At 40.0% G+C, this 27,285-nt stretch overlaps 1 protein-coding gene across 7 annotated transcripts in view; it reads right to left on the bottom strand.

Annotated features, from left to right (window-relative positions):
* MANBA (mannosidase beta) overlaps nt 1-27,285 on the bottom strand; it is a gene marked incomplete at its 5' end in the record, with an annotated part of 53,706 nt that overhangs the window by 7,995 nt on the left and 18,426 nt on the right. For 6 of the 7 annotated variants that reach the window (XM_084286083.1, XM_084286077.1, XM_084286079.1 and 3 more), the window contains 11 exons: nt 356-463; nt 2,908-3,356; nt 5,508-5,765; nt 7,635-7,777; nt 13,311-13,455; nt 14,914-15,078; nt 16,756-16,974; nt 19,295-19,462; nt 20,029-20,115; nt 21,959-22,076; nt 22,572-22,723. In XM_084286083.1, coding sequence (XP_084142209.1) covers nt 3,132-3,356; nt 5,508-5,765; nt 7,635-7,777; nt 13,311-13,455; nt 14,914-15,078; nt 16,756-16,974; nt 19,295-19,462; nt 20,029-20,115; nt 21,959-22,076; nt 22,572-22,723 — 1,680 coding nt within the window. In that variant the 3' untranslated portion in view covers nt 356-463; nt 2,908-3,131. The remainder of the gene's footprint in view (nt 1-355; nt 464-2,907; nt 3,357-5,507; nt 5,766-7,634; nt 7,778-13,310; nt 13,456-14,913; nt 15,079-16,755; nt 16,975-19,294; nt 19,463-20,028; nt 20,116-21,958; nt 22,077-22,571; nt 22,724-27,285) is intronic. The other variant, XM_084286082.1, reaches the window with a different exon arrangement.

Raw genomic sequence — 27,285 nt, 5'->3', positions numbered from 1 at the left:
TGGGCTCAGAGCAAAATCAGTGCCAGAGACCAGCTTGGGGACAATGAACTAATCAGCATCATACAGCTTTCTACCAAAACCTGTCTCAAATTCTGTTGTGGAAGGGTATTTGTTCCTCCTGAACGGAACTCTGCTGCTTTTATCATTCGTGGAGAACAGCCCAGAGGGAGCCCGGTGGGAAAAAAGCTTCCACCCCTCTGCCCATTAGCAAAAGCCATCAGCACAAGCTAACCCAGCGACCCCTTGAACAAAGAATCACGAGACTGCGCTTCCAAAGAATTCTGACCAGGCTATTCCCCTCTACTGTTGCCACCAGTACTTTAAGGACACTGAGGACAAGCACCATGGCACTTACCAGACCCATTTCCCAGTCCTCCTGCGGATGATCCCCACCTGGCCATACAAGCGCAGCTGAGATTCTCTGAAGATCTCCTCATTGTTGCATTCCTGTCTTTGCCCTGACCTGAGACAAAGGCAGAACAATGTAATTAAGTACGTAATTAATGTATTAGGTCACAGTATGGAACAGCAACAGTACTAAGGGGAAATGGACAACAAAGGCAGATGTTACAGCCACTGCTGTGCTGGGAAGAAAGGAAATAGCACCTGTAAATACAAACCTGCTGCTACACCGCTAAACCAAAGGAATATATTAAGGATATTAAGACTGATGGAAGGGAATCTCTCCCATTAATTCTGCTTTCAGACCAGGAATTTGGCTTGAGCAATCACAAATCTTTGATTACAGTATGAATCCAAGTTTTCTAGCGAGAAGGAATGGGCATAAGCTTTAGAGAGCCTCTGACCTTCAAAAATAATAATTAAAAATTTCTCTTAACCTTTTAATGCCAATACAGTAACTGAAAAAAAAAAAAATATCAAAAAGCATCTTACAGAAGAACGCTCTGCTGCATACTACTGCTGATGGGCACGGGTTGCACGGCCACTTCATTCAGTGCTGAAGAACCACATCATATTCTTTCATGATTTTACCTGCAGTTCACAGCAGGTTAACCAAGTTCACAGCTATCCAAATTCCTGGTTGATGGCTTCTACAGATCTGAAAGATCTCTACTATGACTGAAACTTAATTTATATTCCAAGATGCACTCAGAACAAATATCATTGGTCTTAAGATAGTCCTTCCAATATCCTTTGAAGTAATTCTGTCAGTTTTATTTGTTTGACACTATCAAGTGTCATTTTCCAACTCCAGCTAGATTTCCTGGAGACATTTCTACCTCAATGCAAGACAAAGACATTGACCAACCTGTTCTTTTCCTGATATGCTGCAGTAACATTTATTAATAATATTTATTCCGTATTTTCTGCACAGCGGTTGCTTTCTTCCATCCTTACCTTATCCAGACTCTGCTGCTGTTTGGATCCCACTTGAGCCCAGGACACTGAAACAACCCCGTATTTTTCTTATATTGTTGGCCCAAGATGCCTCTTGGGTAACTCTTAAGTACTGTGTGCATTTTTTAACAGTTCAGTTTTACTCATGGCTACCATTTTCCCTATTTATTTTACATACTCTATAAATACTGGCACATACACATATGCATATTTTGATTACTTTTGTGTCTTTTTTCAACCAGAACAACTCTTTAATCAGAAAAGCTCTCCTTAGCTGTTCTGATCACCTACAAAAGCATTTGTAAGAGCTTCCGTTCATCGTTTCCCTTTTATGTCCAAGTTTTTCCTCTTGCTGAGGACTAGGTCAGTTTTGGTTAATGAACCATTCAACAACAGCCGCAGATCACCGAGCATCAGTCAACGTGCTCATCCGTTTGCCGTTAAAACTGCAATCACTGCAACAAAGCAGCCCTTCATTTCAGCTTTTCGGACTGACCAGCAAATGGGACATGCACACACCCTCCCCACACGTGCTCCAGACCCCAGCACCAGCAGCACGCGCCACCCACATGGTGCTTTCACTGCAAAGGTGGTGAAAAACTGTCCCCAGCACAATTCGGTCACACACTTTCTGCTCTAAAGTGCTGATTCTGCTCGGTGCTGTGCAGGAAAATGTGGCTGCACTGTGGCAGGTGCCCTGTGGAACCCCAGCAAGATCCCAGCTGCGTTTCAAACCTCATCAGACACACAGGACCAACGTTTAGCAACCTGCCTGTGGCACAGCTCCACGGCCTGGGCTTCGTGACAGCCAAATCTCCAGCTGTTGGCTCTGCAGACTGTTTAAGCCCCCTACCCTGAAGCACATTTTCTTTGTATCAAATGCCCAAGTGAGACATTTCCACGGGAAACCAAAACATTTTAAAAACAACTTGTTCAAAAACAGAGTAAAAGGTGAAGCACCGTTACTCTGCATGGCCTAAGGAGCATAACGTGCCACCAGATCCCATCATGAGTAAACGCCGTCTTCTACAGGGAACCCACACACTGACATATTTAAGATATTCAGGGTTTCCTTTGATGATGTCCATGTCATGTTTCACAGGTAACACATACACGAGAGGTTAAAAAGACACAAGCCAAAACATAAAACCTAATTATGACACCATTTGCTTGATAAACGAAACTAAGCCAACCCCTCTGGAAGGAGAGGAGGCCCTGTGCCTCTTGTAGAGAAAAGGGAACTGTTTATAACTCTGTGATCCTCACACATGACCATTTCTTCTCTCCACCGCCTCCTTTCTCCTTGCACCTTTGGCCAACTCTTCTCCTCTCCCTTTTCCTACAGCCAGACACATCTCACACCACATTATCCAGGAAAAAATATGGGGTTTTACAAATAGGGTGTGGAGGTACATATCTGTCCTCCCTCTTACTTAAGAGATATCCACAACCCTGTGATTCTTCTCAAGTGAACTGGAGGACTCAAGCTACCTCTCTTGCATCAACTGACCCCACCCATTTTTATGTGGGATATATTTTTCCAGTTACCTGACAAAGCCTCACTTTCAATGCATCATATATATTATAAGCAAGCTTTGTTGTTGGTATCTTTACATTGAACCAGCAGTTAAAATTCACACAGGACAGGAATGGACAATATATTCTCCAGTCAGCTCAGCTCATCTCATACACCACACTTCTACTTCAGTCAAATTCTTCTGAGTTTTTCCTCTTCCTGTTTCACTTCTTTCTTTCACACTAGAAAGAAATCCTCAGGCAACGTCCATCAGAGATGTCAAGGTGAGCGACTTTTCTAGCTCTTCAGCACTGGTAGGCTCCCAAGGATAAAACACAACCGCTTTCTTCTTTTCGATCATGAGGAAACCGTTGTCACTAAATCTGCCTTTTATACTCCCTACATCCAGAGTCACAAAAGGAGCAACTGCAGTTGTCTGGAGATCAAATACATAAACATCATCTTGTTGGGATACAGCAGCCTGGAAGAAAGAAAAAACGAAATATGTATAGATTTTTATACACACACACATATTAAGAACAACCAGTTACTCTCAAAATGGGAAAGGGTTCTTTGTCAGCAAACAGACCGTGAAAAAACACAGTTTATCAAAATTATTTTTCTCTTCCAATTCTCTTATTAAAATATGTTCTGGAACAACAGGTCAAGCCAACAGGTTTAATATATAAGAATCATGCAAAAACTGCAAACATTGGTTATAGCCTTCCCACAGAATACTAGAGATTGTGAAAAAATGCCATGGACTGTTATCACTTCACTATTTTCTTTTGAAAATAACCAAATAAATGGTAATCTGATTTGTACCTAGTACTTGTATCCTATACTTACTGCAGTGATAGAGGTTTGCCCTTTTACCACCATACTTCACCCATAACCTATAAATTCACGCTCTGAAGTAGTTGGTCTTTCTGATTACATCAGTAACAGAAGCACATAGATGCAAAAGATGATAAAAATAACAGAGGCAGTCACCTCATCTTAATGGAACAGGGCAGTGAAAGCTTTATGCTGCGTTTAGAAGGCAGCTATGATGTAAAATACCAGGACAAGGCTTAATGCTTTATATTAAGTTCTATGAGCAGTTAATCTCTCTGAGGTTTAAAAGCACGACCAGGATGCATTTTCAAGGAGCAGCCTCCATTCCCCATCATTAAACATTATGCCACATCATTTTCAAATACTCAGTGACTACATGTAGAAAGCAAACAAGAGCAGAAAACACAACCTGCTTAAAAGAAAAACAATGCTATTAATTTTTCAGAAAAAAACACACGTGCTTTGCATTTTGTGCTTTCTGAAAAAACACTAAAGGAATACTGTGAAAAGTAGCACTTGGATGAGGAATATATTTGAAAGTCTAGTTAGATTGTTAGTAACTATGTATAGAAGTGCCAGCTTCTCACGAAACAGAATTATTTTTTAAATCACAGCTGCATATGCTCTTAAAATAACTCCTCTGCATTTATCCTTGCTAGCTATCCTTATTAGCTACTACTGCAGAGACAACACAGCCATGGGAAAAAGGAGAGAGATCTCCCAACGGTGCTCCAGTTGCAGAGCTTTTATTATTGGTGATGTCATCCACAAAAAAAACCCGCATGACTCAGACTCCAGATTGTGCCACCAGCTGAAAAAAATAAAAAACAAGCTGATTTCTTTCCTTTGTATACGGAGGAGGCAGGCCGTGCTGCCGTGAAAGAGATAAGAGGGGAAAATCTAGCCCATTTTCTTTTTGTAAAGCAATTATGCTGGTCCAGATTTAAAGAGATTAAAGACCTCTATTCCCCCCTTGTTTAGTTTAGCTCTAAAAAGCAAAGCTGCAGTTTGGAAACCTCATGTGAGAAGGCACAGGTCGCCATCCGGCCACTCTGCTGATTAAGAATTTTGCAGTAAGATTTACAAACAAAAAGTGAAGCTTAACCAAATGTGCCTGTACACATACGCAGAGCAGGCTTGCTAGAAATGGAAGAAATCTAGAGAAAAGCAGCAAATGGAGTAAGTGAATGTTACACAACACTCTGATGCTTTTTGTGCCTGTTCAGAGGACTGCCACACTTCACAGATATTATGAAATAATCACTATTATGCAAATCAGAACCCCCTCGCTGGAGGGCAGGGATTTGCAGGAGGAGGAAATGAGCATGCAATATTGCATGTTAGCAATGGCACACTGATCTCAGAGTCTGAGCATTTCAAGAAGAAATACCGTTGACAATACTCCACATACCTAGTACTGACCTATGCTGCTGTTTGCAAACCAAAAGCACTTGTTACAATGCTATTTGCTGCCTAGAGACAAAAAGAATGAAGGGAGCAATGCTGCAGCAGTGAGGTGAAAGAGGGAAAACAAGTGAAAGGGAGACTTCATTATTTAAAAAAAAAAAAAAAAACTTTATACATTAAAGAAGTGTTATTCAGATATGCGTATCATGGCACAGAGGGGAAAAAAACAGCACAATTTAGAACTCCTCTACATGGAATCTAAACTTGCCACAGCTAGAGAGACAGAACATTGAGTGGAAGCAGGCACTGAACACGCCAGCAGGCAAGCAACTCAAAATACTGAGACGAGCAGAACCAAATGCTGTAATTTAGCATGACTGATGCTTACACTAAGTTGCGCCTTTTCCAATCCGACAGCATCCTTCAGGGACGAGAGGAAGTGGTGATTTGTGGGGCTCCGGAGCCCACCTTCTCCCACAAGATAAAAAGTAACAACGCAGCTTTTCCTGGTGCAATTCCTGCATCTTTCCAGCAAGTCGTTTATGGGCTCCTTGTAGATGGGGACAGCACTTTGTGCTCTAACAGTCACGCTGTCTTTGACAAGGGTGCAGACCGGCTCCAGAGAACTCCATGAGTGCACGGTGACCTATCGGGCATGTTGAGAGAGCACAAAGCTTAGCAGAAGAGAAATTACATCTGTGAAAACAACCCAGCACCCTAGGTTTCCCATCAGTCATAGGAAGAGATGCTCTCCTGACAGTACCAGCCAATTTTCAACTCTCATAGAAAGAAACTTTACAAAGGTTTAAACAATCAATACTGAATAATAATGAGATTGTTATATAAACCTAAGTCTGTTTCAAACAACCTGGATCTGCTACTCTTTCTGATCTGCAAGGCTTTTTGTTTTTCTCCAGGCTCCTTGAGAGGAGGGCATTGACAAGTCCTCTCAAGGGTGTGCTGGGAAATGGAATTACTTGGCTCTTTTTCCTCCTCTGCCTGATTAAAAAAGTGAAACAAAGGATTTTCTTGAAATTGCTCCGTGTTATTTGATGTAACCCAACTGGGTAATCTAGGGCTTCTGCACAATCACTGTTAAACAGAAGCCTGCTGCATCATCTTAAAAGGGACTTCAGAAGTTATATTAAGACAGTAAAATATACATACCCAGAGATCACGCATGCATTATGAATACACCCTTACATTTCAAAATGCATAATTTGGAAGACAGGCACTTAATGAGAATGACAGAATTCTCTCTCTAAATATTTTAGGTTGGTTTTGGACCTGAACAGGGTTCTGCAGTCAGAAACATATCTTGACTCCAAAGTTTGACTCAAAAGTTTGAAGTTCCAAAATTTCTTGAAGTGCTAAATGCAATACTCTCTGGAACTAGCCTACTGTCAATGCTTCTCTAATTTTATCAGAAAATTTTAATTTAAGTCTGTGACAATAACTCAGACCAGAAATGAACAATTCCATTAATTGCAATCCTAATCTAAAAACTGACGATCCAGAAATGACAACCATTTTCCATACTGGAGGCTGTCAGTTGCCAAAATCCTCTCCAGAACAGACATATGAGCTGATTTAAATATATATATATATATATATTGAAAACAAACAAAACCTACTAAACTTATAAATCTGAAAATTCATCACAACCTACCAGACAGAGCAGTGAAATAGGAATAGACATACTCAGAATATTAGTTCTGAACCAACTAGTGAGTCACTCCTTATCTCTAGGGCTCTTTTTCTATCCTTAGCTTTTTCACATGGGAAGCTCTTTATGTCAGAACTGTATCTTGCAATACATAATGGCAACTGAATTCACTTGGAGTCTGGTTTGTATATAATTAACAGCAATAAAACTTAGGAAACTGAAAAGTATAACTGTGTTCTACAAGGCAACTCAGCAGCCCAAATACTATCTCAGAAAACCTACCACTTTCTATAGCAGTGTCAGAAAACACAGTAAAGGCATCAAGTGTAAAATGGTGATATTGCATAGGTGACCCTGCAGTTAAAGCACACCTAGATGTTTTCTTGGTATTTCACACATACCAAAAAATATATATATATATAGTTATTTTCCCAAAGCGGTGTAGTTTAAGTGCTGTCGAGTGAAGGTGTGATCCTTTTTTCCCCCCGCTTTAGCTCATCAGCCTAGTTCTAACACCCAAGGAACAGATGAAGTAATGAGGTACCATTTTACAGACCTGGTTTATCTAACCATAAATCCCTACAAGATTGCAACAGAATAGCGAGCTTCAGGCCTACACCTACAGGCACTTAGTTCCTTGTTCTGTGAAACAGTGCACAGTACTGTAACAACAAACAAAGGGCAGTATTGCCCCTAAGAATATTACAGACATGAATGGCATCCCATTGTGGTTGGGAATGGACTTCCTGAGTTTGTCCATATGAAGATGTGCTCATTTCAGTTTCGTTCATTCAGTAGCTGACGTTCTACACGGAGGGACGTAAGGGCAGTTGGAGGGCTGTCCCTTACCTTCAGAGTCAGCTCGTGGTCCGTGTGAAGATCTGAGACACCGTAGATGTTCAACACGCCTTTGTCTTCATAGGCCACAGGCAGCAGCGGGGCAAAGAAGTGCTGGGCAAAATAATGAAGCAGCTTCCACTTACCACCGTACTCTGGAAAGGGATAAAACATAGAAAGACCCAGATGAATCCAACGTTGTCTTGGCACAGGATCCTTTCCTGTGCTCTCAAGTTCTGCTGTAGCAATACCATGTCATCACCACCCTTTTTCACCTCTACCAGGTGCAGAGAACGACCAAAGTTAATCTTGTTTCCTTCCAGACAAGGCTCACCTCTGGAAGGAATCTGATGTTCTTCCAAGCTTTTTATGATCTTCACCAAAAAGTCACATTTTTTAAGTTTCCACCCTATCATTGATATTCTGCCATCCAATTAAAGGAAGCCTTCAACACAAGTGACATTAACAGAACTGACACAGCGTACCACGTGGCAAACAAGCAGTTAGAGCATCTGGACAAACACAAAGGCACTGGTGGCACTGCCACCAACTCCCACCACTGTAAAGAAACTGATAATAGTCTGATTAATCTCTCTTCCCCTTTCATCAGTTCTCTTTTTTCAGTTCTTCCTTAGAACATCAGGAGCAATGAAGCCCAAGTTCTCAAAACAAGGGCAACTCCTAAGTTAGGCAAAATTAATTTACTGAAGTCTAGAGACAACGCTTACTGTATGGGATTTAGTTAAGCTCATGTTGCAGACACGCCAAACAGTTTGCTCTGCTTATTTAATGGGAAGCTGTACCTCATTACTTTTAATAATTTGATAGTCTGTCATTAACAAGCTGGAAAAGCATCAAACCTCGTCTGCTCTTCAAAAAGAAACAAAAAAAGCAATTTTGCCAGATGCAACACCACCATACAGACATTTTGAAAGAGGAACCATATCCATTCCTTTCTCTTTTCATTTTGCACCCAGCACCCAATGTCAGCACTTTCACTCTCTGCTTGGCTGCTATCTCGTCATTGAAACAGCACTAAAAAGAAGCAGTAAGTCAGCTGCATAACCTCATGAGGAAAGAAAACTTAAGATACCAGCTTCACTTGTGTTTCTGGCTCTTTGTTTTACACAACAGGTTTAGAGTTCAGGGATGCTGGAAGAAGATTTCCAGTAACGTGCTTGTGTTGGAACCAATTACCTGGCTGTTTTGGTGCTCGTACAGCGCTCTGCACTTACAAACACCTCGTAATTAAGGACTTCACATCCAGAGTGATGTAGGTCTTTACAGGGTGTGTTTGTGGCTTTCACTAGGCAGACCTGGACATGCTCAGCCTGCACTCCACGCAGACATGAATGAAATTTATGGAGAACAAAGCGCGTTAGCTCCAGCTCAGCACCCTGCACATCACCTCATGTTAAGCAGGCTCACCAGCAAACAGCTAGACGGGTGAGCAGACAAGAAAAGCTTTTGTCTGCCTGGACAACCCGTACAAAATTGAACTGGGCTAAAGATCAGACTGCTGCCAACAAAACAGCACTGGCATTCAAGCTACCTGGACTGAAGCAAACTGAAGAGATGAAGCCTGAAGGAATACTTCAGGAGAGGCTGCAGAGTTTCTTCAAAACAGTTTGCTAAACTGATGAACATCCCATGTTGGTGCTGCTCAGCACAAGAAAAAAGCCATGCTGTTGTGTTCCAAGGACAACTTCTGGTATAAAACATTGGTGGTCTAAAGGACAACTCCTCCAAACACCAGGGAGTGATAATCAATTATTTTTCAGGGCCACAGAACCTAAGAAGATGAGAAATTTGGACTGGAGATGGCTTATTCGAAGCACCAAACCGCAAGGCTGTATCTGATCTGAAAACTATAAGCAACAGTCTTTGAGAAACGAGCACTGTCCCCAAGCTCAGGCTTTGGGAGAGGCTGAACTTTCTGAAGCCCTCAGGACTGCCACAAGACTGTCAGGAATTTGAGTTGTCAGGGCCGTAGATGCTGCTCGCTGCAGGCCTCAGACAGGGCCCACCATGACTGCAGACAGGACACCCAATATGGGCTGAGGTTTCAGGGCCTGCCGACTTGAATTTTTTTCTCAGCTTTATTGACATGATGAAAACCTAGTCTTTACTGTCTTAAATAGAAAAACGAACAATGCAATTGAAGTAGAGCAGTTTCTGTTACTTCGAGTAGTGTGAAGTCCCGTTTATCTTGTAATGGGTCCTACCCTCAGTTTTCCCCGTGCCTTCATTTCTGACTGGTTTCCATAATCACGACAGCTGCTGGAAGGACAGACAGCTTTTCTCCCTATGCAGCAAATACAGAGATCCTCAAAGAACTTGCACAGTGGAGGAAACCATTCAGAGTAAACTTGGCAACATACTTTCACAAGGAAAAAAAACAACCAACCAAAAAGCTCAGTAAACAAGAGCAAACAAACCACAGGATTAGAAGTTTTTACCATTTCAAAACTTCTTTTACCATTTCAAAACTTCTTTCCTAGGCTTCAACTACTACAGCTATTGTTCTGGGATGTTTACGACACCACCCGTCTGTTTACCTGAAGCCGGCTTTTTAAGGTTGGCATTTCCCTTCCCCAAAAGCCTACAGCCCCTTTGAAGAACAAAGCTCCACTGCTGGAGCAGTTTCACACAGGAAAGGACTTCCAAAGATAACTTCTCCAGCAGCAGGACCTCGGTAACAGAATTGTCCAAGTAATTTCAGTCAGCGCAGAGGACTGAAAGTTCACTTGTTACAAAAGCCATATCTTTCCGCTCATCTGTTGCCTTCATTTCCTTAAGATCAGTCATATTTCTTGATTTAAAAATCAGGCAATTTGCACATAAAATACTCTCCCCACCCCTAAAATGGAAAGAAATGAGATCAAGTAGTTATCATGAGATATTTCTGGGTTTAAACTTTCCTGTAACAGGCCAGCATACCCAAAAGCAACAGTCCTAAGTTATTTGAAACAGACCTGAGGTGGTTTCCTCCTCCCCTCACATTTAAACAAATTATTGAAGAGATCCACGTTCCCCATTTTCTTCCTGATAATAACATGGGGTCTATATTCTTTGTAATAACAAACTTCAGAGCAGGAAACTAAAATTAGGTTTGAAAAGAGACCCTGGTACGCTCTTTTCTGGCTGTTCCCTGAAGCCTTTTAGACTCATAGCAGGAGTGAGAACAAACTGTTCTTCTCCCTGGCATGGATTTTAAATTAATCACTTGAAATCATTAAATGCAACCTGAGAAACATGCTGCTAGCTCTTTCCTCGCATCAGCCTCATGAATTCAGATCTATTATTCTCCATAATAGCCTGTGGTTTCAGCTCACCGGGGGTTTGAATATTGAACCTGCAATAAAAGCCAGTTATCTCTTCCACGGAATCTCATGACAAGCAGTGGGGCACCTCGAGGTGACGCTGTGTGGGAGGGTGATAAATTGCCACGTGCGTCGCAGCACTTCCCAAAACACACTACCACGGATGCTAAAACACAACTGGCTTCACAACCAGCTGCTAACAAACCAAATCCAGTTGTGGTGAAATATGTTTCGTTCTGAACTGAAGGCAGAAGTCCTGTGCTGTCTTTTCATTCAATTCCCAGCAAATATTTTAAAGGTAAGTTAGTGAGATGTGTTTGCTATCCTTTTCCCTCCCCATTTCATGAGGAAACACTTCCGCCTGGTCCAGGAAATTATGCAAGTCCCTCCACGGGTCCCTGTGAAGTAACAGATTTAAATAAGCAGCGCTTTGGTGATACCACTGTGCCATCTAACAAGATGCAGAGCCATGTTTTTGAAGTGCAAATAAAACTAATTTCCCTGAAGTTTTGCATAATTTCTGCCATTAGCATTTCAAAAATCCCTCTACCACAGTGCCTAATTAAATGAATATTAAACCTTTCCTCATTCCACTGAGGGAACAGAAGGAAACAAAGGGACAGCTGCATCTCTGCTCAGCTTCTTTTCTGCTAACTAACTTCAACAACACATGAATAATTCAAATATTTGATGTATTTTCTACAATGACATCAGCACTGTACTTAAGAAGACATATTTATGGTCTTCACAATCACTTCATCTATCAATACACCTGCCTTTACAAAGAGGCATTTTTCCAAGTATCTTTGTCTTCTGAGGCACTGAAAGCCCAAGATTGTCAGTAACTGCTAGAATCATAAAAATAAACATCGGGATATTTGGACTACAAGTACAAGAACAGAAAGTCCAGGAACGTGACCATTATAGCCAGACCACTGTCTTAATGTTTGACTAAAATAGTCTGTTACTTCTACTACTTTGTTTGCCTTTGTTGGTGCCCGCTGTTTTGCTTGGATGAATGAAGAAAAAATGAGAGAAGGACAAATGACTCTTAGAGAGCTAAAAAGAAAGACAGGTAGGGTGGGGCAAGTTTCTAAAACAAGACCAAATGGCATTTTGTAATAAGGAAAGATCCAGAACTTAACACTAACTCTTAGTGACTTCCAGATAAAGTGTACAAAACACGAAACACAGCCACTTCCTTCATACCACACATTTCTCTCCTATTTCTTATTGCCTAAGCAAGTTCTCTCTTCATATATCTGCTTCTTCCATTTTGGTGCTCTGAAAATAATATATATAAAAAGAATAAAAGGAGATATCACGTGCAGTTTAGTTACATAGCGTATTAGCAAAATAATTTAGCTACAAAGAGTGATTCACCTCACCTGACACTAAGTTGGACACCAAATCTCAGCTACTCATCTTGCCTGTAAAGAGTTTCTCAGAAGCTATGCTGGGTGAGAGGTATCATACAAAGTTCTGGTGAAAATCAAATTGTGCAGGGAGAAGATAGTTTCAACCCACTTAATATACAGCTAAGGACACCATCAGATCATAAATCCCATCCTGCTTCGAACAGGACGACAGTTCCATAGGTTTTGGACAACGTGCTACTGCCACTGAAGGGAGTTGTTTTCATCTTTTTACCTCAGGGGACACAGTGTCACCAAATTTGTTGGGATTATTATGGAAATCATAATTTTATGCATAGCTGCACCTTTTTATCTCACTAGCTGTCTTTCTGTCCATTCTCATTCAGGGTGACTAGGTGCTCACGTGCTCCAGTATAACTAAGTCAACTACTACCATCAGGGATTTCTAGGCCCTTCTGGAAATAAAATTTCTTAGAAATTTCCAATTTTAAAAGAATTTTTGCAAAAAATAAATACAAAATTTCTCTGGAAAATGGGGCTGTGCTCTCATGGTTAAACATTGCTGCTTCCTAGTAGACAGCTTTATCCTTCTTCAATCATCTCCTTATTTTCTTTGGAGAAACCAGAATACCACTTAATGACAAACATATTTTCAGGAATTAAGAATTAAACATAATTCTAACTTCTCTACACCAAACCTTTCTAAAACATTGTTATGAGTTGCTGGCTGCAAAATCTGAACTTAAAGAGCAAAACTTCCGAAGGAAAATAATTGCTTTTTTCATTACCCTCGTCCACAGACTATTAGGATGACCCTGTGTAAAACACTTTTCTGGAAAGCATTTCTCAACGATGGACAGACACACGCTTAAATTGCGCAAAGTGACCCGAGAGAGAGTGCAGAGCCTTGCTTCTTATTCTGACATTTCCAGTTGAGCAAAACAAAGACTGACAGCTGGTGCATTTTATCAGACTGTCGCAAAACTTACCCAAGGAAGCCCACGAAGGTGCTTGCCAGATGTCGTTGAGTTGCCAATACAGAGCACCCATTGTGTGACCTTCTCCGTTGATTATTTCGCTTTGACTAGAACGATAGAATTCAGTTTCTGCCTTTGTACACTGAGCCTGCATCACCTTGGTCAAGAAATACATTAAAAAAAAAACATAGTTATTTTTAGTGTGCTTTGCTTTCAAAGCATATGTGTATATACTGACTCGTAAAACAGGCGTCACAGCAACGGCACACAACTTCAGACACATGCAATACACAGTTCCAGCATACACTCTGTCCTCCCTCCCCACTTCATCTTTAATAAAACATTTGCTGTAATTTTGCATTGGCGAGGTTCTCAACAGCAGCCAAATAAGCAGTTATTTTCTTCACAAAGAATGTTACTAGGCCGAGGAGGTATTAAAGGAAGTCTCAAAATGAAGAGAAGAAGTTCTTCTTTAGGAAAGCTCAAAGGTAAAGAACACTTCTAAGTTAACTATTAGAGCCAAGTTAACTCTCCTTATCTGTTTTGCTATCATCATTCTGGTATTCTTAAATAGTTTAGCCTGTTAATGAGGCCTCAACAGACTTAACCCTGCAGAAACTCTCATAGCATTCTGAGTCAAGACCTCACTGTGCAAGTTTACCCCTGCTTTCAATTTCACAGCATCATCTATCCTTGTACTCCTGTCATCAGTGCTTAAAGTTCCCCAGCTGTTTTGTTTTTATATAAAACTTGCTGACAGCAGCTCTCAAACATCAAAAACATAGTGAATGTGCAGTTATTCCCAGCAAGAGTGTTTCTGAAATTCTTGGAACACAACAAAAAACTAATAGCACTTTAATCTTGCTTAGCAACATTGAAAAGTTACTTAACATTATTTATTAGTCACATAAAAATCACAAAGAAAAAAGAAGTAAGCATGAGGCAAACTTACTTCAGATGAAGAGCAACATATAACCTACTTAATTGAAAAAATCAAAGTAGATTCTCTAAAACATAAATATTAGAGTTCATAACAAAACAAAAGCTACCAATGATCGCATTCACAGACAGCTGCATTCTCTACAAATAATTTTGTTTCAAAAGCTAATGTATTTCTTCTGGCAAAATCGGAAACAATAAGCCTACTGGGGCCACATGAAAAGCAAAACATACCCTGTCTACAACAGGGAATAAAGCAGAGTAGCCCCAGGAAGAACTGCGTTCCAAGAAAAGTCCAACATATCCCTGCATGTGCCCTCCTGAGGACAGGGAACAAAGTAGCACATGCAGCCAGGCTCTCTCTTGACTGAGCTCGTTTCTGGGAAATTCCCCATGAAGTATTCCAGCCCTTCTCTCATGAAAATTAGAGTCTTTCCAACAAATGAGAGACAAGCTACTTCCAAATTAAACTGGACTCTCCAATGCAGAATGTTTCTGTGTGACTGAACGTCGTATAACAGAACAAAATCAAAGAACCACAAAATGGCTCAGAGGTTGGAAGGGACCTTAAAGATCACCTAGTTCCAACCCCCCTGCCATGGTCCAGTTTGAGACACTGATAGTATCTGTTGGAACCAGTATGACCAGCTCCTTATACTGAAGATATCACTGTTACCTGAGTGAGGTAGATCGTATCTTTGAACTTTTTTATGGGATCTGTCGTCTGGGGAAGCTTGAAATGATACCCAATCTGTTGAAGCATCTGGTCATTGCCATTTTCATGGTGCTGTCGATGGAGAGAAAAATTGCTTGTGTAGGACCAGTCCTCAGTGGAGGAAACCTTTTAAAAAACACAAAAGTAAAATATCTGAATGAAAACATGCAGTGAATTCACATTTTGCATTTAATGACTGACAGGATATTCAGGAAAGGTTTTCTATTACACTCTGCTGGCATCGCCAAACACCTTTAACATTGGTAATACATTTTTATATTGCAGCCATGCAGAAATTTTGAGTAAGTAACACCTTTTGCTAACACTCTTTTGTACAAACGCATGAAAACAGACACTGCTGATGAACCTGCAAGAGTAATGCATAGTTTACTGGCATGAAGCTTATTTGTTCTTCGGTTTTCGACAAAGGGACCTCAAAGATTCCCATGGGTTTGTATCAAATCAGAAACACCCTAGATTAAGATAAAAGCATGTACTCTATTCAAATATATCTAGGCATGTTTGGTGTCTTAGAAGGAAAGAACCCACATTCTTTCCAGGGTTAATAAGTATCAGAAGCTAGAAGGACTATAAATTCTAACAAAATGCATTCAAAGCCTGCTATAGCAATCTACCTCTGAAAACAAACGATCGTGAATTTTTATTATTTTTTTTTTCAACTAAGGACAACAACAATGCAGTATAGATCATACAGCTATGACTGTCAAGCTTTCATTGTAATTACCATCTCTATAAAATCTTTCATTTAAATTTGTTCATTTTAGGCTGGATAGATTGAAATATTTTCATTCTCATTAATTTGGATGATCGTACTGATTATATCCCAAATAATATATTTTGTCCAGCAAACTGAAAGGAATGTTCTGAACTTTTAGACATATGCACAGGTATCAACATTAAATATATCTCTCCCTGAATAAATGGGAAAACAGCATGATATCTCTGCTTGAACTACAAAAATAAGATAGAATATACAGTGTCTTGATTTAATAGGAGACATAAACAAATCCTTTTAATTTTATCTTTATGTATTGCATATAAGCAAGTAACTCGAAAAAAAGAATAAAACAAGGTAAATGAAAATAAAAGGTAAATAAAAAGATAAAAGAGAATAAAAATCAATAATTTTTAGAGTTCAGCACAATTCAGCACTGGTTGGGTTTCTTCTGTGTCTAATTGACCCATACCCTTCAATACAGCCACTGAAAACAGATGCAACAATCATTACTATATATTAAATAGAATTGATATTAAAATTAATAGTCTTGTAACATTCTCTCATCTACCATGTTCAGCCACCTAACTTTTTATTACTAGGTCACAATATTGCTTATCTTTTATAGTTCGCATCCAATGGGAAAAGAGCCACAAAACAAGCAAATCTGAAATTAAGCTAGTAGCCAGGGTCGAGCAGTGCCTTAACATTTCAATCAATACAAGCTTCTCCATTTGAAGAGCTCATTAAAGTGTCGCTTACTGGTTAAGAAAGGAAAAGTTATTTTTAAAACCCAGATAATTAGAAGAAAAAAAAATATGACTATTCTTTGGTGTTCCTATAATGGCAACTCTAATAAAACAACTGATTGTATTAAAGTTGGTTCCTCTTGAAACATCAAGGCAAATATATTAACCACTGAGGAGGGATCCAGTCCAGTTTCATCCCCTTCCTCCTCACCAATCAATCCAGCAGCAGTTGTGATGCTCTAGTTCATTGGGAAGAGACCCACTGCCCTCACTAAATGAGAGCAGAGTGAACAATAAAGTTTGGAAGCCCAGCCTTACCTTTTCCAGTGTACTGAAGGATGGCCAGGACTGAAATCCATATTCTGAAGCAAAACGAGTTTTAGGATACACTGTCCAGTCCCAGCAGTCACTGCTGTAGTCGTAAAAGTGAGTGTCACCATAATGGGTATCGTAAGGGTTCTGGGAGATCCAGCCTTCTTTAACTGACTCCACGCCATTGGTAGGACTGGATGCAACAAAAGGACGACTCTTATCTTCCTGGGATCAGAGAAGAAAAACAACAACCCGCAACCCCTCATAAAGTGATTGGCTTTTATCGTCTAAATATCTAGAATACATTTTGAAAAGGGAGGGGGATGCAGGGGAAGAAAATGCCTTTTCCAAAAGTCTGAGTCACCACGTAGGAAACATTCTTTTTTGTGTCCTGACATTCCTCATCTTTACTAGCTTAATTAGCATCTTATTCCTGTTCCTGGAATACAGTTAGGCATGACATTGCTTGCTCTGCTGTTCTAAAGAATTTTCCCCTCACATCAAGAGATTTTCTATCTTTATATGCTTCTAAATTCTTAATGAAACCTATTTAAAGTGTATCTCATGAAAAATAAACTCAAGGAACATTAATATTTGAGTGCCGTGACTTCTTTCCTTTATGTAAAATCATTACTTTTGTAGTGTTTTTGCAGCAGCAAGGCCATGATTTTCCCCCTTTGTTATTAAGGGATCACCTAAATTTAGTCTCAACAAACCCAAGGTATTCTGCCACTAATGCCTGCACGGTAGCATTGCAGGTTATTGTCATTTTGACTGGCTCTGCACGTCAAGGAAGATGACACTATATAAGGGGTTACATTTCAAATTATTCAGAGTGGCCTTTATTTATAGCCTCAGCAAATTTGGTATAATACTTCTTCTATCAGTATCCTCAGTACCCTACAACGTACTGAAGGAATCCTTCTGCAGGTGTAATTCATTTATCCCTCTGCTGGTGAGGCAGAGGCCTGAATTACCAGTCACAAGATACTGCAATTGGCTCCAACACAGCACAGCACTTAGACATGTAATTCATTTCAAGAAAGAGTAACCCTGCTCCTCACCCCCTTGGTACTTTTTTTTTTTTTTTTTTTGGAATATGAGTAATTGACAATTAACTGAAACAATTTATTACAGGATATCCTAGGTTCCCCAAAGTCTTCAAGTGATACAGTTCAGTTCTGCTAGTAGTTAAGGGTTTCCTCAGCTGGTTTGCATTACACAGGACCTGAAATTACATCACTGCCTGGTTCTTTCTGGCACTCAAGATAGTTAATCTATGGGTTTAAAACAAAAGAGGCTCCCTGCTGGACAGCGACAATGCACAAATGGACTATAACTGAAAACCAGTATCAGTCCAGAACACCTCACTTAGTGAGACATGCACTGGCCATCCAAATTGTGCAGCCAGGCACAGAAACACCACAGCTTACCTGTACAGGCCACTCAGTGCAAAGAAACTACCTGAGATACAGGCATCTCCATTCTTGATTAACACCTTGATTCTAAGAAACCACTAACACTTAGAATATACAACTTTGCAGAGCAGGATCCTTTTCAGCAGGTTCTTTCAAACCCCTCCCTTGTTTTTATTACTTCCCCGTATTTCCATCTTTCCATTAGAAAGGTACTATGAATTTATTGGTTTCTGTGATGTGTGGTTTTGTTTTGTTTTAAACAGACTAATGATGTTTTTACAGTATATGAAAGCAAAATAAAATATTTGAGATAAGACTTAAACTGTGAGCATGCAAACCAGAAGCACCTGAAATCTGTGATTTGGCACTACTCAGCACAGTTTTTGTAGCTTTATTTCTTCCTCCTTGCAAGTATTGCAGTTCATTATGTTGTAGAATCTACTTTTAACTAACTTTTTTTTTTTGCATATGTAATTGATTTGAAAGTCCCAAATTGATGTTGCATATGTAGGGATTTATAAACAGTGCCTGAACCCAAGTGATATTCATAGCTCTCCTTTTGGCTAAGAGATGTGTAGAATGGCAAAATGTTGCAAACATTTTGTGTAGTTAGACCAAATAGCATGAAAAGGACAATGTTTGGTGTAGCTTTTGTTTAACATACTTAAGCCAAACACTTCAGTCAAATACTAGAAGTGCACACTGGACAAATAATATTTTCATTAATTTCTTCAAGTGCAGTTGAAAAGCTCAGGGTTGTTAAATCCATCATACAGTATGCTTCAATAATATCAGGATAATGGAAATTGATCATCTAGATCAATTAATGGGCAAGCTGATTTTTGTCCATTGCAAGTGAAGGCATTTGTGGAGCAAATGAAATAGGAAAGAAAAAAGAGTCAAGACTATCTACATTTTCAGGTCTTCTTTAACATATCACACAGTCATTTTTTTGTTTTGTGGATGACCCTTGAGTTTAGAGTTGTTTACACAAGCTTGGAAAGTACAATCCCTCAATGTGTTGTTTTTCATTTCCAAAGAGGGTTAAAAAAAAATTGCTTAAATTGCAAGTATTAAAATCTTTTGCCAAGCCACATTCCCCCCCCCGGTTTCTTGGCATTACTTACAGCAAGAACTATTTCTCGGATGTTCTTCACATATAGCAGCACGTAATCTTTGATATAGACTTCTCTGTCAGCATGTGGTATGGAGAACCAGTCACTTGCAATTGCTGCTTCATTTTCATTGTTACCACTCCACAAAATAATTGATGGATGGGATTTTAACCGCCTTACCTGAAATACAATTCAGTTTCAGAGGTTAAGCAAAATATGTATTTTAGAAGTAATAAAAAAAAAAAATCATTTGTTATTACTTGAATTACAAGTCCATGTGCATATTTTACATATTCTGAGTCTACACTCAATGTTTTTATCCACACTGTTCACTATTTCCCCAGCTCCAGATCAGGCTTAAACTTTTGTATGCTTGCACAAACCTTTAATATGCCAACACACATCCATTATACACACACACGTAGCTCCAACCACTTCTACTCAGCCACATGTGAAGGGTAAATTCTGTGCTAAGGCATGTTGCTACCATGAGAGCTCACTCTCTCAGTGGATGCTCTTAAATATCCTTGGGAAGAGAGCAGTTTGCACAGGAGGAAGGCCTGGATCTCTGCTTCACTTACTACTCCTGCAAGTAAGTTAAAGAGGATTTACCAAGATTACTTTTTCTGCCAGCTACCTAAATGTACATTAACAAAAACTTTCAAGTAAACATTTCTGGGAAGCTAAATTATGCAGTCACTCAATCAAAACCAAGTTACGAGAAATAAATCACATGCACAAAATACCTGATGAGAAACTTCTGCTCTTACTGATTCCAAGTAATTCTGGTCAGTTGGGTACAGCGCACATGCAAACATAAAATCCTGCCAAATCTATGAGAAATAGGAAATAAAATAAAAGATCTGTTAGCAAATAATTTTCCACACTTGAAAAAATAAATGTTTATTTGGATACACAATACTTTGTTCAAACAGAAGTTATTTATATCAAAGAGAATTAAACTGAAATGCTGTATTCGTTAGTTTTGGAAAGCATCACCAAAACAATCACATTCCCCATGGCATTCAGCATGTGCATACTGCACTGTGTTTTTCCTCAGCATAAAGAGTTATAAAATATTTACCCCTAGGAACTAGAGCTTGACAGCCTTCACTGAGCAGTAGAACATTTCTCAGTAAGATGTACTTCAATAGGTTTCTGCGGAATAATTAGAACCCATGCATTGCTCAAACATTAATATGGGGCAGTCTCCAGCTGAACAGAGCAATTTTGTATTTAATGCTTTGCATATGTAACATTAAATCCCCATTACTTGTTAAAAGAAGAGAGTAATTCTTCAAATGAAGTATCGTGCATGCTTCAAGTGTACTCCGTAACAAAACACTTCCACACCAAATGCACAAACTGGTCTTAAAAAGAGCAAATCTTACTCAGTAAGAGGGGCAGAAACAAACTTTAACAGCATGCTTCTCTTTCTCCTCAAAGAAAGATCGAGTAGACCTTGCTAGAAAACAGCAAGCCTTTCAATTCAACAATGAACTCCGTCATTTGTACCTTGAAGGAGAATTACAAAGAAGTGGAAAGGAAGAAGCCCAATGGGATGAGTAGGATTTCTTGTTTTACCTCTTTTTTTCTTTTCTTTTCTTTCTTTTTTTTTTTTTTTAATGCCCTAACTCTGGACTGTCTATCTCAAATGTTAATGGAAAAATCTCTTGAAGGAGTGCGTTAACCTAAAGGAGGGAGTCCTTCCCAATGGGCTACATTTTTCTGAACAACATACTACATATATGGCGAAGAGATCCAGCTCAGCTCCTCATACAGTCATGGTTTCCTTGCAGGAAAAAAAATGGAGATATGGAAGAAGACAGGGCATGTGTATGTAATGCATCCTTAATTGTTACAGTCCCACATTTGAAGAGAAAACAAAGCTACTGCTGAAAACTACTCAGTGGAGTCAAAGCTCTCTGTACCAAATTAAACTCTTTCACTACTTCCCTCAGTGAGCTGTTACTGTTTTTCCTTAAACACAGTTTGACTCTAATGCTCTTTTAAGCCTTTGCAAGACCATCAGGAGGAATAAAACCCAAAGCCTCCAGCACCGCTCCACTCCAGAATAAGGGTCTGATTTTCCGCATCTACTTGCTATTCCGGCTGCTAAATAAGATCTAAATCTTGCATTGAGCACTGCCCAGGCACAGATCTACGTGGCCTACTTAGATGCACGGTGTCAAAAATGAAAGAACTGCAAGTGCTCAGAAGCCCTGGAAATCAGGGCATTCATTCAGATGACTAAAATAGATGTAACTACTATTTTTATTTTATTTTTTTTTTGCCAAGCACACCCAGCAGAAGGCAGCAAGGTGTCAATTCTCTTTTTCGTGCTGTAGATAAAGACCATAAACATTTCTTGGGTCTGTAACACCAGATGCATCTCAACCTTCACTCATCCGGTCCTCAAAGCTTATTAACATGTGCCTCCAAGCTCTTACAATCAAAGGTACTCATCTAGGATTACATACATATTAATTAAGAAGGATTTATATATATACAGTATATACATACGTATGTATGTATCAGGCTGGTAATCTACTATGCATTCTTTGGAAAGATGACTAGAACTTAAGCATTAATCCTCTTATTTTGTTCATTTAGAGTAGACTTTAATTTGCAAGTTCTTATTCATTTTCAAATATGTGGTTTGTATTTTTGTTTTACCATTATTCCTAGTTCATCGCAAATATCATAAAAATCATCTTGCTCGTATACTCCTCCTCCCCAAACCCGAAGTGCATTCATGTTAGCATCTGCTGCAGACTTCAGGAGTAGCCATAATCTGTAAAATACAAAAAGAAGATTTAAATAAGTTCTGTGAAAGAGTATTACTTAGGAGTTTCTACAAAAAGTTCATCATTAGCAGGCAATCTTTATAACTCTGGTAGAAGCCAGATTGTTTTGATACCTTCTAATCCTATATATCTGGATCTCAAAAAGCAGTTTTTTGTCTAAAAAAGTTACTTGGTACTGTTAACTCTGCCAAAATAGATGGAGTGGTACATGTAAAAAAGTGCTTTTACAAAAGTACTTTAATAAAAGTAACAGAAAGGCCAGTATCCTGTGTAAAAAACAGCCTTCCCAGCAGCTGTTGCACCTCCATACCTTGAACATCTTTCCAATCCTTCAGTGATAATTAACCCTTAATCTGAGCTCCCTGACCCGCAACAATTTGTCCTGCCAAAGGAGTCGCAGCCCTCAACACCACCCTTTGATAGAGAACCACAAGGAGGAAAAGATGACCCTTTATTCTAAGAGAACATCAAACGTGGCTTACTTGTCATAGGTCACTCTGTCCTGGAAAGAATCTGCTGGAATCCAATTTGAGCCCTTGATGAAAATGGGTCGGCCATTGATTCTGAAGTAGAAACTCAGACCTGGTGACCCAGGAATAGGCTCCTGAACAAGTTCCACTGTCCGAAAATAGGCCTGTGAAGACATGAAACCTAGGTTTAAAGCAGACAAAAATGAAATAAATCAAGAAAACCATGAGAAAAGTGATTCAACTGAATAATAACAACTAAGAATTTATGAAGAAGTCAAAAGACATGGTCCTGTCTCTAAATTCCTGCTTGCAACGCACTGTGGCAGGGCTAGAAAGAATCCTTCTGATAAACCTATTCACTTCTGAAAGTTACTATCCTATTAAGAGAAGTAGGGGGCTGGAGACGGAAAGAGCATGTGTGCATGTATTTGTGTGTATGTGTGAGAGAGATGCGTGTTTGCTTCCTGCAAAATTCAGTCAAGATTCCAGCTAGGGACCCCTGAGAGGAATACAGTGGTTGCACTAGATCAGACACACCATTTCATCTGCAATTTTCCCTTTACGGAAGAAAACTGCAGGAGCTCAGCTTGTCCCTGAACATCATAATTCAGGTTCATGCAATAAAAGCAAAATCATCTTCTTTTGTTGCTCTGAAAAGCTTTTAAAAGGTATGACAATTAAACAGAAAAAGATATGCAAATACAAACGCTGGCTTGGAAGCAAAGGCCTCCCTGCCCATCACAGCCATATATTTGAACAGCATGCTCAGCTACAAGGTTTCAGAGAGACCAGTTCAGCTAAACCACCAGTAGCTCCGTGTAAGGTATTAAAGGTCATTCCAGATAAAAGCACATCCTTTACAGCTGCCCTTTCAGCATAACATCTGGGATTGTACATTGCAGACAGTGTAAAAATAAAAATTGTTCCTCCTTCCTGCAAGTGCAAGAAAAGGTCTCAAGAAATCATTCTGGGCATTTTATGGGACTTTATTTCAGCCCAAGTGATGGTGCTGCTCTGCTGCGTGTGCCTATTGCCCTGACATACAGAAAACGCTGCAGTCACAAGCCAACATTTAGTGGACTGCAGTAATAGCTTGCACTGAACCCTTACTTGCAGAGGTGTCTTCCCTGCCTGCCATGGGGCTGGTGCAGAGCACCTGCCGTGCTGGGGTCCTGCGCAGCTGCAAAGACTCACAGAATACATCTCTTTCGGGAAGACTTTAGGAGTTCTTCTTCTCCCACATCCTTCTTGCACTTCAACTTACCTAGACCAGAAGGAAAACACTCTTCCCTTCTGGTACCTGTTGCTCATTGCCGCAGGGAGAGAGCTGGGAAATTAAACGAAGTGAAGGAAAGCAAACAGCAAATTTCAGCCAGCACACGCTAAGCAACAAGCCTGGGTCATCAGGGCAGGAACCCAAATGTTTTTTTTTCCTAGGCTACCCCTGAGCTAGCAACCACTTCTTCCTCAAATGTCTATTTGCTATACCTTTTCAAAAGGTCAGCTCACAGAGCACAGGCTGTTCTGTCTCTGCCATAAGCTCCAGTTGAGACAAGTATCTGTCAGTACACTGGGCTAAAATTAACCTAGTTAAGTGCAACTGCTACACCTATCTTTAAGACAAAACGTAATTATTTGTTTCACACACCAAACAACTCTGCAATTCAACAAGGGAGTGACTAATCCCACCATGTGACTATCGAGTTTGCAGCTTACTAAAAATCATGTGGATAGACAGAAAATTATTTCCAGTGGCAGGAAAGAAACAACAACAAAAAAAAAATGTTGGTTTTTTTTTTTCCTTCCTCTTTGGTGGTTCTTAGTCAATTGAACAATAATTAATTAACCCCCGGACAGATGCAATGCAAACTACAAGCACGAGTGAAAACCACAGATCTCTTACCTCAAACTGAACACCTCCGCATCATGGCAGTGACCAAAAGCCAGAAACTTAAATGGAAAAAAAGAAGGGGAGGACTTGCCCAAGTCCTGCAGTGTTCTACAGAGCTGCCCTACAGAAAAGCTACAAAATCAGACCACTGAGAGGACACTTCTGACTACCTGACCAATATTTCTGTGCACGTAGAAAAAGCATAGAATATGTCCTGACTTATTTCTACTGTGTTCCTGTTGCATACCAGGTCAGCTAAACACAGACCAGCACACTGAACTGAGCCTTAGGACAGGAATCTTGCACCTATTCCTACAATTTTGAATATTTATTTTAACATGAGAAGTTGAATTAAAATAATAATCATCACCATGCAACTCTCACATTTCCCCTAACTACTGAACACTACAAAAGAAAAACTACATTATGAGTACTGCATTAGCTAAAATCTCTGACCTTCTTCCAGCGAATTAAATTTCTTGTAAAAAAAAAACTCCTTAGCCTCCAGTGCATCTTTTTTTGTGGCACCAAATGAAATGGGATTTATAGCTGGGGCTCTCAACGCATTTGGGATGTCCTCTTAATGGATGTCATCACACAGGCTGGGATTGCCTCAGAGTACATTTGTAATGGAGCATTTATATTACTACCAGAAATAACATGATACTGTTTTACTCATGCTCAAGTGGAACTCAAGCAACTGGCCAAACCAGAGGCAATCTGAGAGGCTGAAAGACCCAGCCAGGACCACCCGGACAGCACGAGCACGGGGAAAAGCTCCTCAACCCCATCTCATGTTGCCAGAACTCAGTGCCTTTGTGCTCTCCTTGCTCCCCAGGGACCCACCTGGTAACACAGCACCTCTTCCTGCTGCAGCCTCCTTCTGCCAGGTGGAATAAAAGAAGGGCAGAGGGAGAGGAGTAGGATCAGCCATGCTTGAGCATGCACCTTTCTGGCTGGCTACTGAGACCACAGCAACTCTGCAATCTGGGTGATGTATTTTGATCCCCAAGGACTGAATATTTCTCCTAGTCTTGGAGCATGCAAGAGAGGCTTTCTAGCCACCAAAGACCATGCCATCAGCTGGTTCTCTGCACGATTAAGAGATGAATACCCGTCTTTTTAAGTCACATACAAAAGTTTTGTACCTGATAAGTGCCTGTAGATCACACTTGGCACTCTCAGATTTAGCAACAGGAAAAGTAACACGGATGAAGATGCCCAGAGCTGTAATAAGATCAGAGAATGCCTCAGTGATCTAATAAATTAGCAAGCAGCATGAAGGCAGTATGAAAACTATCAAGTCAAATTAAAAGACTTCTGGAAGTCATGTTAAAAGGCCTGAGGGAGATAAGGGTGTAGAGGGAAGGAAGGAACGATGGCTGAAGGTTAAGATCCAAGGTCTGAAAATAGCATCATGAAATAAAAAACTCTGATCGCAGTGTTGTAGAAATAGGCATACAGAAAGAAGGAGAAACTGAATCCAAAAGCAAATAAATGCCTTAAGAGGCAACGGGAGAGGTAATAAGTTGCTTTTCTTCTTGCTGTGCCTACATCAAGGAACTGACCAACAGCAAACAGAACTGGAACTCTCTCAAGAAAACCCGTTTTATATTAAGGTAATTTCTGGCTATGACTTTGTCTCACATTATTCTGAGAAACAAACTCCAAACCAAAGTATTCAAATGGAAAACCAAAACAAAAGCCAACCTTGTCCTGGGTGTTGGCTTCATTCTATTTTGGTTTTCTGCTACTCCCAACGACAGTAAGGAGGTACTTCCTCAGTCAGAGATTCCTGGCAGAGCTGGCTAAAGCCTTAGAGATCTCCACGAGTACAAACTTGGAGGCTTCCCAGAAGTTTTCCCAAAGGATTTGATAATGTTTTGAGGTTACTCTAACATCAGAAACCAGACAGCAGTTCCTGCTAAGGATAGCTCCATCTGACATAAGGCTTCACACTGCATGTTCTTGCACATACAACTCTTGCCCATTAGTGTTTGCCTGTCCAAAGGTATGCAGATACTCAGAACTCATCCAGAGACATCCCCCTTGAGAAACATTGCATCCCCATTATTTGCCTTTTTAAAAAGAGAAGGGAAAAAACATATCTCACTAGAACACAGCACTAGGTCACCAACAGTAATCTCACAAGAACGTTCAGGGATCTCTATCCCTGCTTAGTACCTCCTAAACTACTTCAAGTTCTTATTAAGCTATCTAAACGTTGCTAGTCCTGCTGACACGAGAGCAAACTGAGCTAGAAAACGAAAAAAAAATGCTTATGGAGCCATTTTCCACTCGTATAGCTTGCAGCAGGGGAGTGTCAGAAACCAAGACAGAGCTTCGCAGAACACACGAAGGATGACCAGACTTTGCACTATGAATCTATAAACACTTCACAGGCTGCTTAATTTATAATGCATGCTGTGTGGTGCATTTGCCTTTTTCTTCCCTCTTTCCCTTTAAGGAGAAAAAAAGAAGAGGCTTTTGAGTATCTTTTGTAGACCATGAAGTCCTTACGGTCGTATGCCCCAGGGCTCTGTGAAATACCCTGATGCAATTACCCCAGTGGAATCAATTCATCTCCCAATCACTGTACAGGTTTCACAGAGTAACAGTGTCATTTTCCTTTCTATGGGCTTTTTAGCCATCTTTCCTGCAACCTGTTTCCCCGAGCACAATGCAGCGTGTTAATTTTGAAATAATTGAAAAAACTACACTAAATAATCTCACCATTAATAGCAAAGAACTACTATGAGGACTTCATAATCAAAGTAGCCCCATAAGGACTATGACTCCAGAAGCTGCTGCATTTTGTAAGATTTTTTTACATGA

The sequence above is a fragment of the Netta rufina genome (assembly GCF_964035555.1).
Source record: "Netta rufina genome assembly, chromosome: 4".
Lineage (NCBI taxonomy): Eukaryota > Metazoa > Chordata > Aves > Anseriformes > Anatidae > Netta > Netta rufina.
This window is presented reverse-complemented; position numbering and strand designations above follow the sequence as displayed.